The following is a 12,233-nucleotide window of genomic DNA, read 5'->3' as shown; positions in this document are numbered from 1 at the left end:
AGGATAACATAACACCTGTACAGTGTGGAAACAAGAACTAGCCGCTGCAGCACTTTAGACATAGGGCGAGTAACCCTAACAATTTTAAATTTAAAATTTAGATAACAATTTTAAAGGATTTTAAAATTAGAACTAAAGATTTTATAGTGCTACTACAGGTACGTCAAAATTAACGCGTGTAAAATAATCTACAAACCAGACAGATATCAACGAGGTAGATGTTGATAATAACAAGGAAAGTGTTTTAAATGTTAAATTTTGGGCTGGGTGCAGTGTGACAGCAACGTGAGTGTTATACACCTGATGATGGCCGTCTGAGGCCGAAACATGTAGTGTAGAGGAACAAGATCAAGGACACATAATATATTGTTTGCACATGGGACGGAATTTGTATCATTATATCATATACCGTAGTTTCTCAAACTGTGGTTGGGCGAACAATTCTGAGGGTATCGCGTAATTCATAGTTCTGTCAGGTCTGTAAGTAAGATTTAATACATCCTGACAAGGACCTGCGAAATTGTATAGAACTGCACTTACAGAGATACAGGGTTAATTTATATATTATTTTAGAGGATGTCGGTTATCACAAAATTTGGGAAGCCCTACAAAAATCAGCATTAAGTTCCCTTTTTTTTTTTCATTCCGAGCCTCTATTTATCTTAACCCTTGAAAATACGGCCCTTTACAGGGCCAGTATTTTTAATGTACTCTCTTCACTCCTACTGGTTCGCTGAGGGCCATGATATCATCCTCGCTCTCCCCTTCTCCGTAGTATTCTTTCGACGCTCAACTTACTCTTCTTCCCTGAAGATACAGGCCGAATGTTCATCCGAAACTACACTGCATGATGTCACATCAAAGAAGGCAGTAATCTTTAAACAAGAAGCTCTGGGAAGAACTAATCATCTACTTTGATACGACACGGACCGCATAGAAAACGACGCCTCCAACAATTATTATATTCTTGCGTGTGTATTCGTTGCAGCAGTAACATTTTTATCGAGTCGTTGCCTAGAGACACACAGACACACAGACTGATGAGAGGTTTATGAAGTACGCCGATACACACCAAGTTTCATAAAGATTGGCTGAGCCATTCTAAAGTTCATAAGGGTGGACACGCAGATAGCAAAATAAAATAAGCTGGTCCGTGTTATTTCAAAACAGGGAAAGTAGGCTAACAAGATGCTGTCCACCGCTTCGTTCCATCAAGTTGCCTTGCGCCGAGGGCAATGAATGGTCACTGGCTTCTCGGGACCGGTTTCGCACGAGCTGACTTTCACCCAGTGCACCTTGCTGCAACAGTCGCTTCTTACTGCAGATATCTCGTGGGAGGCGGCCCTTTCGCTGGCCCCAGCTTCAAGGTCTGTGACTCGTGTCACGTTGGATACAAGGAACGGCGAAACTTCAAGGCGTCGGGAGGAGAGGCAGCTAACAAGTGAAGTGAAGTCGCCCCCGTGTGTGCCCAGTCGCAGGCTTCCCACCGCGACGGCCCGGTTTCGAACCCAGGTCAGGCCATGTGGGATTTGCAGTGGACAAAATGGCATTGGGGTAGGTTCTCTCCGAGTGCTTCAGTTTCCTCTGCCAATTCTCATTCCACCGCCTGCTTCATCATCACCGTCATCATACGGGGATGGTACAATAGGCCAATTAGTGGCTGACGTACCAAGTGGACTCAGTATCACCCCCCCCCCAAAAAAAAACTAAAAATAAAAGTTACCTATGTGTGAGTACCACCGGAATTTCTTTTACAAGGGACGAGAACAATAAAATTTGCTTATAAACTTACGGTTATGTTGTGTTTACTGAACATCGCACAGTTCTAAGGGTAAAGATTCTCCTTCTTAACTTTCCCACGAACCTGGTATACAAGAGAAGATGCTGTGACGATTAAAATATAAATCTTTGGATTCTGACGCATTTGTAGGATGTCTGACCCCTAATTTCGAAAATATGATTTTCGGTGTGTCTCTGTCTATGTACACATGCGCGCCTCGCCAGCGCCTCACCGGCAAGACAGATTTCATTAGTATCTGGTATTTAAGCGTTTATCCATCATAGCTGTACTCTTCTCCAAACATAATGAAAATGATCAAGTCAAGGAGCATGAGATGGGCAGGGCATGTAGCACGAATGGGGGAGAGGCGGAATGCATATAGGATATTGGTGGGAAAGCCAGAAGGAAGGAGACCACTGGGAAGACCAAGGCGTAGGTGGGTGAACAATATTAAAATGGATCTTAGAGAGATAGGATGGTATGGTATGGATTGGATTGATCTAGCTCGGGATAGGGGCCGGTGGAGGGCTCTTGTGAACACGATAATGAACCTTCAGGTTCCATAAAATATTTGGAAGTTCTTGAGTAGCTGCAGAATTGGCGGCTACTCCAGAAGGGCTCAGCTCCATGAGTGAGCTCTATTCCCAGTGAATATGAATATTCTAGCTCAAAGAAAAAAAGAAAGGCACTTCAGTTGAATCCCAAAACACGAAATGGCGACATTCTCGAAAATTTTAGTAATTTATAGAGACGATCTCGGTAAATGAAACAGCAAAGGCGGTATCTTCAGGAAAATAAGTGTACACGCAGCAGGGGCCAAAGGCAAAGTGCCTATTTTGTCATCTGCTTTACCGGTCGGACGAACTTAAATTTTGTTCGGTATTCGGAAACCAACAATGGTCTACCGAGCAACAATCGATTTCGTTTCCAACGTCACGTACTGAAGGTCTGTCGTGTAGGAGGAAGTGTGTGTGTATGTGTGCATTGTCTCTGCACCGATATCCTAGAAGTACTTTTGGGTTCTATTAATAGTATTATATTCCTTCTTTTAATTTTATATTTTCAAAAAAATTTTTGATAGGGACAAGAACTGTCTTGCCCACCTGCAGACGCCTATGCCTTCGCCCTTAATTAAACACCATGGAATGAAGATGTATGGGTGAGTGGAGGTATAACTCCAGACATTCTTAACCTCGGCAACAGATGGAGCTCAAGAGGTTAGCTGTATGTACGGGTAAGATTCTCCGGTACCAATGTGGCGGTTAGTCGCTGGCTTCCCACGGCGGCGGCTCAGGTTCGAGCTCGGGTCAGGTCACGTGGGATTTATGGTGAACAAAGTGGCGCTGGGGCAGGTTTTCTCAGACTACTTCGGTTTGCCCTGCCAGTTCCCATTCCACCGACTGCTCCACATTCATCATCACCTATCATCCGGAGCTGGTACAATAGGCTAAACAGTGGCCGCAGTACCGAGTGGACTCAGCCTCACCCCATGAGAAAAATAAAAAATATGTATTAAAAAGAGGTTGGGTGAGCCCCAGAGAAAAATCTGTTGCCGCTGTAGCGAATCGAACCTCTTTTTTCCCGATCATGCAGCCTGCAGCCTAGTCACTATTCTGACTGAGCTATCTTCGCTTGCAAGTCATACGTATCTGACTTGTCATGAAATAAGTTACGGTACGCACCTGTTACGCATCTCAAGAGACTCACCATTCCATCAACTCCGAGGTTAACGCAACGCGTGTGAGTATGGCACGGGCTTGTCCTTAGGAATGCAGTAAACAAAGTCGCCTGGGTGTTAGAGTGTTCTATCTCTACTTTCGGACGTAAATAAGATAAATGCAGTTTTCCGATTCTCCGTATTCTGTCGCACCATCTCCCACGTACTTCCCTGCAAGAGTGACATTTCAGAATGTGTTTGCTCTAAAAAAAGGCGAAGTTCTTCCTTTTCTTAATTAATTAAGCACTATGCCACGAAGACGTATGGGGGAGTGAAGGTACAGTTACACGATTCATGACTTCGGCACTAGATGGGGGTGAGTGACTAACTCCACGCCCTGGCCGTTGTACACCCACAGATAGAGCCCCCAGTACCCATTAAACAGGAGGATGGGTGGGCCCAAGTGCCAGTCTGGATATTGTGAAGTAAAGAAAACTTTCTTGCCCCCTACCAGGAATCGAATTCCGGCCGTCCAGCCCTTTGGTGACGAAGCGTGCGTTTCCTGGTGAAGAGCCGTACCTTTAACTTGTACCCCGCTGCTGAACTTATTAAGCCGCTTTCTAGAAAGTTTGTTTAGAAACAACAGGCGCAACTGGCGACACGCAGCACGCAGTTTCCGAATGTTTGCTGTACTTGTTTACCCCTCGCCGTACAAAACACAATGAAGTGTCCGTAAATAGCCATTTAAAGCGGTCGGTGGGGGGAGGGGAAGTTCTGCAACAAGTTCTCGGAGGAACGCATAGCTCATGTACCATTTGCCTTTAACCGATCATACACGAACTAACGTTGTGGGGTCTGGGGTTCTCACAGCGGTGGTTATGAAGAGTTCTGTCCTCTCGGATTTAGCGCCGTGTAGGGTCTGGGGTTCTCACAGCGGTGGTTATGAAGAGTTCTGTCCTCTCGGATTTAGCGCCGTGTAGGGTCTGGGGTTCTCACAGCGGTGGTTGTGAAGAGTTCTGTCTTTTGGGATATAACGCCATGTAGTCCGTTTGAAAGTCGCTCGACGTTTCGGAGGAACATACTGCCTCCATCTTGAAGGTCGAAGAATAAACCAAGCAAAGAAACCAATTTGAAAGCAGTTGACCCTGAAGACACGTTCATCCGAAACGTTAGTTGACTTTTTTTTTAAAGGAATACACGGCGTTCTACTCCAGAAGAGAGAACTCTTCATAATTGAAGTCGAGTGTTGAGCTTCACTCCTCGGCCGCTTTAACCTTGGGGAAAGTGCCCCCGATACCCACTGGACAGAAGAATGGGCGTTGTTCAGAGCCGGTTTGGCCACTTTGTCTATGAGGGGAAAACTAGCCCTGTTGGAAATCGAACCTTGATTCCCTGGTCGTCCAGCTCACACTCATAGTCACATACCTAGCTTGAATGTTTAATTAGGCCCCTCAGGTAGAGGAGAAAGTAGACGCAATTTCTTCACAAGTGCCAAGAAAGTGCGAAACTGCACTGTGAGCACTGAACTGTTTGTTTCGTCCTACCTCTCCCCGTTACTGCCTTAGTCGTCCCGTCCTTTTCCTACATCCCTCCTTCCTCACTCCTTTACTCAGTTTCTACTCTCCGTTTCGTCATTCACTTCCTTCCACCTGCTTCTCTGCCATAATTCTCATTAATCTTACACCATCTTTTTCGTCTCTTCATACATCTATCGCTCCTTTTCACCTTTTCATTTACTCCTCTTCTGCGTCTCTTTCTACTAGGTGACCGAGCTAGGTGGCTCAACCAATAATACTTCTGAACTGTATTCTCGAAGTGTCTGGCTCTCGGCCAGGATACCGGTCATTCTGAATGAGGGGTTTCGTGATTTTATTCAGTCCCTCCAAGCGAATATCGGGATATAACGGTAAATTAGGCCACAATCACTTCCTTCCACACCCTCCTCAATATATTATTAACCACCCTACCGTTCTGCATCATACAGAGTGGCATGCTGGCAGTCTGGTCAGATAAAAACATAAATATTAAAAACTCCATCACGAATAGTAGTCGGTATAGCAACGGGCTGGACGGCCAGGGTTCGATTCCCGGCAGGGTCAAAATTTCTCTTTTCCACGTCGTCCAGACCGGCTATGGGGCCCACCCAGACTCCTATCCAATGGGTACCGGAGGTAAAGCGGCCGGGACATGAAGCTGCCCACTCACCTCCATCCACTGCCGAGGTCAAGAAAGGTGAAGCTATACCGCCACTCCCCCATGTGTCTTCATGGCGTGGTACTTACTTCCACAAGGACAACTTCACTTTTCCCTGCACCAGTACCGTCTGTCACCGTCTTCGCCATATTTGGGAGATTAACAATCTATTTCTGATGACGTCACTTAACCTCGCCTTGAAAGTTGCAGGACAACAGAGCAGACTCGGGGCTGATGCTCCACAGCGGTGAATATCAAGGGTAGGGTCCTCTGGGTTGTACCGCTGTGCAGTTCAGATACAGCCCGACCTCCATCTTCAAGGTTGAAGGATAAACCAAGCAAGCTCTGTCCCAGCTACACGGTGTTACATCCCAGAGCACCTTACTTTTCAGAAGAGACAATTGCTTCGTAAAGTCCCCATGCTGTTTCTGTGCAGTGCTGGACGCCAGCGGAAGGTACTCCTCGCAGTTCCTGTGGGGAAACTCTTACTGGCTTGGTTCTCACACGCTATGCCAACAGCTCCACTTCGACACCCAGCAGGAGGGCTCCGCTCCACCATTCCCGGGGACATACTCTGTGATCAACCTCAGGATCAACACCACCGGCCTTACAACTCCACAGGCAAGATATACGTATATATAGAGCGCGAAGCCCACTCAGGACCACAGGATGCGGAGTTACACAGAAAAGCATTTAACAACCAATGAGATACTTCCGCTGAAACAGCATAGGTAAAAAGGTAAAGTTATCCCTGTAACAGGCCGTAGAGTTCCATAGGCTTTTGAGACGTCGAGGCTCCCACATTGTGTAGACAATCGGCTCACTGATGACGGTGAGGTTGTCAGCCTTACGCGCCGTCCGCCCTTTACCCCCCCGGAAGATCCCTGGTACTCATTTCTGTTAGAGGCTGAGTCGACCCCAGGGCCACAGTGCGGCTACAAGGATTAGATGAATTGAAAATTCCAGTGACCTCATCGGGAATCGAACCCGCGACCTACCGGCTTGTAGCACAGTGCCACGCTGAAACAACATAAATACGTGTACGAATATTTGATTTCTATATTTTATGATGTTATTAGTAAAACGCTAAAATAAAGTTGTCCCTGTGCTTAACTATTTAAGCATTGTGTCATGAAGACATATGGGGGACTAGAGGTATAGCTCCACCTTTCTTGACCTCGGGTGGCAGGGTGGGCCCTAGATTCGGTCTGGACGCCGCGGAGATGAGAAAAATCTTGCAATGCCTGGAATCGAACCCGGGCGGTCCAACCCCGTAGCCCTTCGCTATACCGATTCCTGCTGACGTCATAAGTAGCTCAGAATATATAACGTGGTTTTACAGGATGAATAGCCGAGCAGGTTAGTGTAGCGGTAACGCTGTAGATTTGTATTCGGGAGGTACTCGGCTCGAATCTCGGCCAGGGTGCCCGACAAATCGACTGGATTTATCGTGGCACTTCTGAGATCCTCCAGTTAAATACCGACCTGTTACTTCGATTAGGCCAAATCAGCTTCCTTCCAATTTATTATTAATTCATTACTCACCGATCGTTCTACAGGGTGCCCCAGGAGGAAAGGGAGGTCATAATATCGGTCATTTTAGCATAAAAATATATACAGGATGTTTCACGACTTTAGGGCATAACTGCAGGAGGTGATTTCCTAGGTCTTTGAGATCAAAAAAGTTCATATAAACATGTGTCCGATTTTGGACGGTTACGGAGTTATGACCGTTTTAAACCCAGAATAGAAGGTAACGATTACTGACAATAAACGGAACAAAATAATAAACCAGCATAATATATGATACATTTAAATTATGAATGTAAAGTTAGCTTCGTGAAATTACCTTTAATTTGAATTTATTGGTGCTTAAAGCTGATTTTCGAAAATGCCACCGCCGGCCGCAACACAGGCTGCCGCTTGGTTGTGAACCGCGCCGGACATACCAACCCTCCCCGCCTTAGGTACATCTCAAGTGTCGAGATAACGAGAACGCTCTGTCTGTAGCTGGCTAAAAATAGCGACCTGCCAGCTGATAGACGCGGTTCACACGAGGGCGTATATGAGAAGGAAAAAGCGGTCATAACTCCGTAACCGTCCAAAATCGGACACATGTTTATATGAACTTATTTGAGCACAAAGACTTAGGAAATCACCTCCTGCAGTTATGCCCTAAAGTCATGAAACACTGTATGTACATGTGTCCTATTCCGAACGGTTTCCAAGATACAGCTATTTCTCTGTACAGTTCCAAGTTTGCTGATAAGAAAGAGATATTACGTACTGTTTCTGATGCCGGTATTTATTGTTCAAGTGACAAAGTTGGTACAGTTCACATACATCAAAGCACTTTGCAACTCGTGTGAGGACATGGTGTGTTGCCCGTCTGTACAGTGTACAGAGAAACAGCTCTCCCTCGGAAACCGCTCTGAGTAGGACACATGTACATATATCTTTTTGCTTAGAATGACCGGTACTATGACCTCCCAGAATATTTTCCTTTCCTTCTGTGTCATCTTCTGTTGTTTGAGATATGAAGGCTTAGTAAAATAAACTACAAAACAGACGCTGTCAGTAGCAGAGATGATTATTGAATACTGAATTGAATATGTTGAGAAGGGCAGTTGTAGCCGCGCGGTCTAAGGGGCAAAAGTCTTCGTCCACTCAGACACTGGAATCGTCGGCTCGAATGCCACTCGAGGAATGTATGACTGTTTGCGTCCTGTGCTTCTGTTGTCCTGTGTAGGTAACCGCCTTGCGCCGGGCTGATCTCCCGTCTAAGGACTACTACCGACTGTCTACAAGAGCCAAATTTCATAATTCCGAATGGGAACATGGCAAAGAGCCTATTCCGTCAATGAAGAAGAATGTAGCTGTTGTTCTAGTCGAGATTCGAACCGACACGCTCTAGAATACAGGCCCAAGAAGGCGTTGCCAATTAGCATGACACGTGAGAAAGGGGAACCTATAAACTGTTTGCTTACAGGGCCGGGACGTGGTGCTGGGCGTCTGCCTGCCGGCGTCCTGCAACGGGGCCGACGTCTTACAGCTGCTTCATCTGTCGACGCCAACCACCGTCACGGTGCTTGGAGCCCGCGCCATTCCCGATCCTAGCTTTGCGGTGTGGCGAGAACCGGGCTTCTGCATCCTCGCGTGAGCACGGTTTTGCACAGACTCACACGCCCTCACTGTTTTGCTGACAGCTGGGACTAGAATCGCACTTATTCAAAATACTCCTATTTATACGTACAAATAACGTTGCCCCTTTGCTTAATTAATTAAGAATTGCGCCATGAACACATATGGGGGAGTAGAGCTCCACCATTTTTGACCTCGGCACTAGATGGAGGTGTCCAACTTCACGCCCAGGCCGCTTTATCTCCAGGAACTCACTTCCGGTATCCATTGGATAGGAGGCTGGGTGGGCCACAGAACTTGTATTGACGACGTGGAGAGGAGAAGAATTCTGCCCCTACAGGGGTTCGAACTCCGACCCCTCGGCCGTCAAGCTCAGAGAGGCAGATCCGTTAATATATGTCATGATGCACAAGAATTAATTTTCACTGCAAAGAAGTAAAATTATCAGAATAAACTGTTAATATTAGGAGGTGCAGTTTGGTTTCAGTTCCGAGTCCCGAGGTTTCACTGTGTTCCATCTATAATGTGGACAAGGGTGCGTCGTGACATAGTCGCTCAGTGACATAGGCCGTTACGTCATCATTAGAAAGTTAATGGATTCTATTTTCGAAATATTTCCGGTATTCACACACCAGTGAGAAATCCAAAAAGTAAAGTAAGAAGGTAAAGCTATCCCTGTAACAGACAGTGGAGGCTCATAGGATTCTGAGACGTCGAGGCTCCCATATTTTCTAGAGAATCGGCTCACAGACGGCGGTGAGATTGTCAGCCCTACGTGCCGGCCGCCCTTTACTCTTAGGAAGATTCCTGGTACTCATTTCTGTTAGAGGCTGAGTCGATCCAAGGGTCATAGTGCGGCTGGAAGGATTAGGTCTATTGAAAAATCCATTGATCTCATTGGGAATCGAACCCGCGACCTTCCGGCTTGTAGCATAGTGCCTCAATCAACTACGCTACCGCGTGCCCCTAGAAAGTCAAACGTATTTAAAAAGGAATTTCTTCCCTTCAGGTCACCTGACGAGTGATGAATAGAGATGCACTTTTAGGAACAAGTATTAGAACTGGACGACTGCCTTGCACGGAGCTGTAAGACTGGAATTTGCTGCCGTACTTCTGTCGAGATTCGAACCACATACTTCCTGAACATTATTTAAGCGCCCCAGCTTAGTTGCTCAGGCTGGTAGAAACTCGAAAGTATTGTCGTAGCAGAACTAGAGAGATGAAGCAAACTGCTTCCTTTCTTACGTACTTACTCAGTGCCCCCCTCTCTGCCCCCTTTCCCTCCTGCCCCCCTCATATCAGAGCAGTCGCACATGGTAGATCAATTGACGAACAAGAAAATATCCCACCTGCCTAACCGAATAAGCCTGATAAGGCCACTTAACATTTTGGAACCTGAAGCTCATGTATATACTGCATCTAAAAATCCAGTCCCTAGCTCACAGAAAACACACCGTGGCTCCATTACAAAGATCAACTAATTGGTGCTGTCTGAGAGAATTTTCGTTCCTTATTATGAGACTATACGCAACACGTAAATACGTTCTGTGAGCAGAAGAAGGGAATTTTCCATTGAATCGAACCCGCGACCTTCCGGCTTGTAACACAAATACACACACACACACACACACACACACACTGTGTGCTTTAAAGGCAAAACGCGTGACAGAGAACCTTTCACAGCTCAGTGGTTACTATATCTACCACATACTTTAAAATGCTGAAACTCTGCATTCTGCCCACAGAGTGTATCTGTGTGTTCCATATGGTTCTCACAATAAACAGCGACTGTTTCCCTAGACAGCATTAACCGGCAGGGCTTTGTAGCGGTGACGTAATGTGTTTCCTGTGAGGTACGGACTGCATTCTTATATATATTGCATTCTGCTCACAGAATGTATCTGTGTGTTCCGTACGGTTCTCACAGTAAACAGCGACTGTTTCCCTAAACAGCAGTAACTGGCTGGGCTTTCTTTCTTATATGCTGCCCCACAGTGTGTATCTGTGTGTTCCGTATGGTTCTCACAATAAACAGCGACTGTTTCCCTAAACAGCAGTAACTGGCTGGGCTTTGTAGCGGTGACGTAATGTTTCCTATGAGGCACGACTGGATTTTTATATATTTATTATTTAGAGAAAAATCAGCCTTTAAATGCCCGTGTGGATGAGGGTTCGGATACCTTCACCGTAGCCCTGCGAGTTGTAGGAGGCGATGGAAAGCGAACCCAGTGCCTGGGGGTATAACCGGGCCACTCTGTTCCCAGAGAATATAAATACGGGGACCTGGACTCCAGGTTGGGGGAGTCTCTAATCTGATATAATATAATATTGTTCTGAGTCCAGTGGGACTAGGATCCAAGAATGACTGCGCTGGCGAGGACCAGCAGCAATTGTAAACGACAATTCTCGTCAGAGAAGACGCCTCACATCAACAAATCCGCGACTGTCTGACAGTCACAAAAATCTGGTCTTGGGCCCCAGATGGGGGCTTGACACCAAGACAGACTGACCGACTGACCGTCGATCGGAATATGATTTTCAGTGTTTAAAGGGTTAAAGGGCTATATCCGGCGTACTTAATGGTAGGTTACAACCTCTAAATAAAAAAATTACACTGCTCAAAGCACTCTGTCAGTGTACATTGCTGCCAACCTGACGATAACACGTGAGCAGACTGGAAATAGAAGGTGTGATCAGAATGGCGAATCATTAAATACTTAGGCTTTCTAGTGCCCTACAAAATTTTTTGAACATCTATCAACTTAATGGCCCTTTGTGGTGGTTTCTTCCTAAACATAATGAACCGGTGAAGGGCAACTAGCAGTAAACAGAACGACAATGACTCAGCACTATTTTCTTGCCGGTCCATCTTAGTCCTTGACTGCCTTCTTGACAGTCGAATGCACGCAAATGGACCGTCAGATCTGTGAATGAGTAAACACGTGGCTACAGCTAAGTGCAAGACAGATATAAGAGTCAGATTAATTCTTTGAATTATTATACAAGGAGGGGAGTCTTATATGCCCTTCATGTAAATCTCTGAATTTAATTTCTTTAACAGTAAAATAGATTCGATTCATCGTGGTTTTCCGCACCACTAGGCACTCCAAGATATGAGAGGATAATATAAGATGTTTATAAATTCGGTTACAGTTTTTTTCAACGATGGTTTTCTGACAATTCAGGCGTGTAGAGGACGTGAAAGCAATAACGTAATTTTTTCTTTTTTATTTATCATTCTTTTCTTTCATGTGTTCTACCTCTTCCTTAACTCAGTCCTTGTCTTAATCTCCCTTTTCTCCTTCCTTTCACTTCTATCCTTCTGTACTCGTTTATTTTTCTCATAGCCATTCCCCAGTCCTGCACGACACATAGCATAAGCGTCAGGGGATTAACGGGTCACAATATAGATGCATGATTTCGACCTTTAGGAATACACAGCGTAGAATGTGAAAGGTTTCC

The 12,233-nt window shown here is 45.7% G+C and overlaps 1 protein-coding gene across 1 annotated transcript in view; it reads left to right on the top strand.

Annotated features, from left to right (window-relative positions):
* Positions 1-12,233, top strand: part of LOC111865062 (nose resistant to fluoxetine protein 6) — a 40,314-nt gene that overhangs the window by 9,366 nt on the left and 18,715 nt on the right. Inside the window, exons 2-3 of the mRNA XM_023852787.2 lie at positions 6,067-6,251; positions 8,620-8,786. Coding sequence (XP_023708555.1) covers positions 6,067-6,251; positions 8,620-8,786 — 352 coding nt within the window. The remainder of the gene's footprint in view (positions 1-6,066; positions 6,252-8,619; positions 8,787-12,233) is intronic.

This window comes from Cryptotermes secundus, unplaced genomic scaffold, assembly GCF_002891405.2.
Source record: "Cryptotermes secundus unplaced genomic scaffold, Csec_1.0 scaffold1427, whole genome shotgun sequence".
Lineage (NCBI taxonomy): Eukaryota > Metazoa > Arthropoda > Insecta > Blattodea > Kalotermitidae > Cryptotermes > Cryptotermes secundus.
The sequence above is the reverse complement of the archived record's forward strand: the minus strand, read 5'-3'. Positions and strand labels throughout refer to the sequence as shown.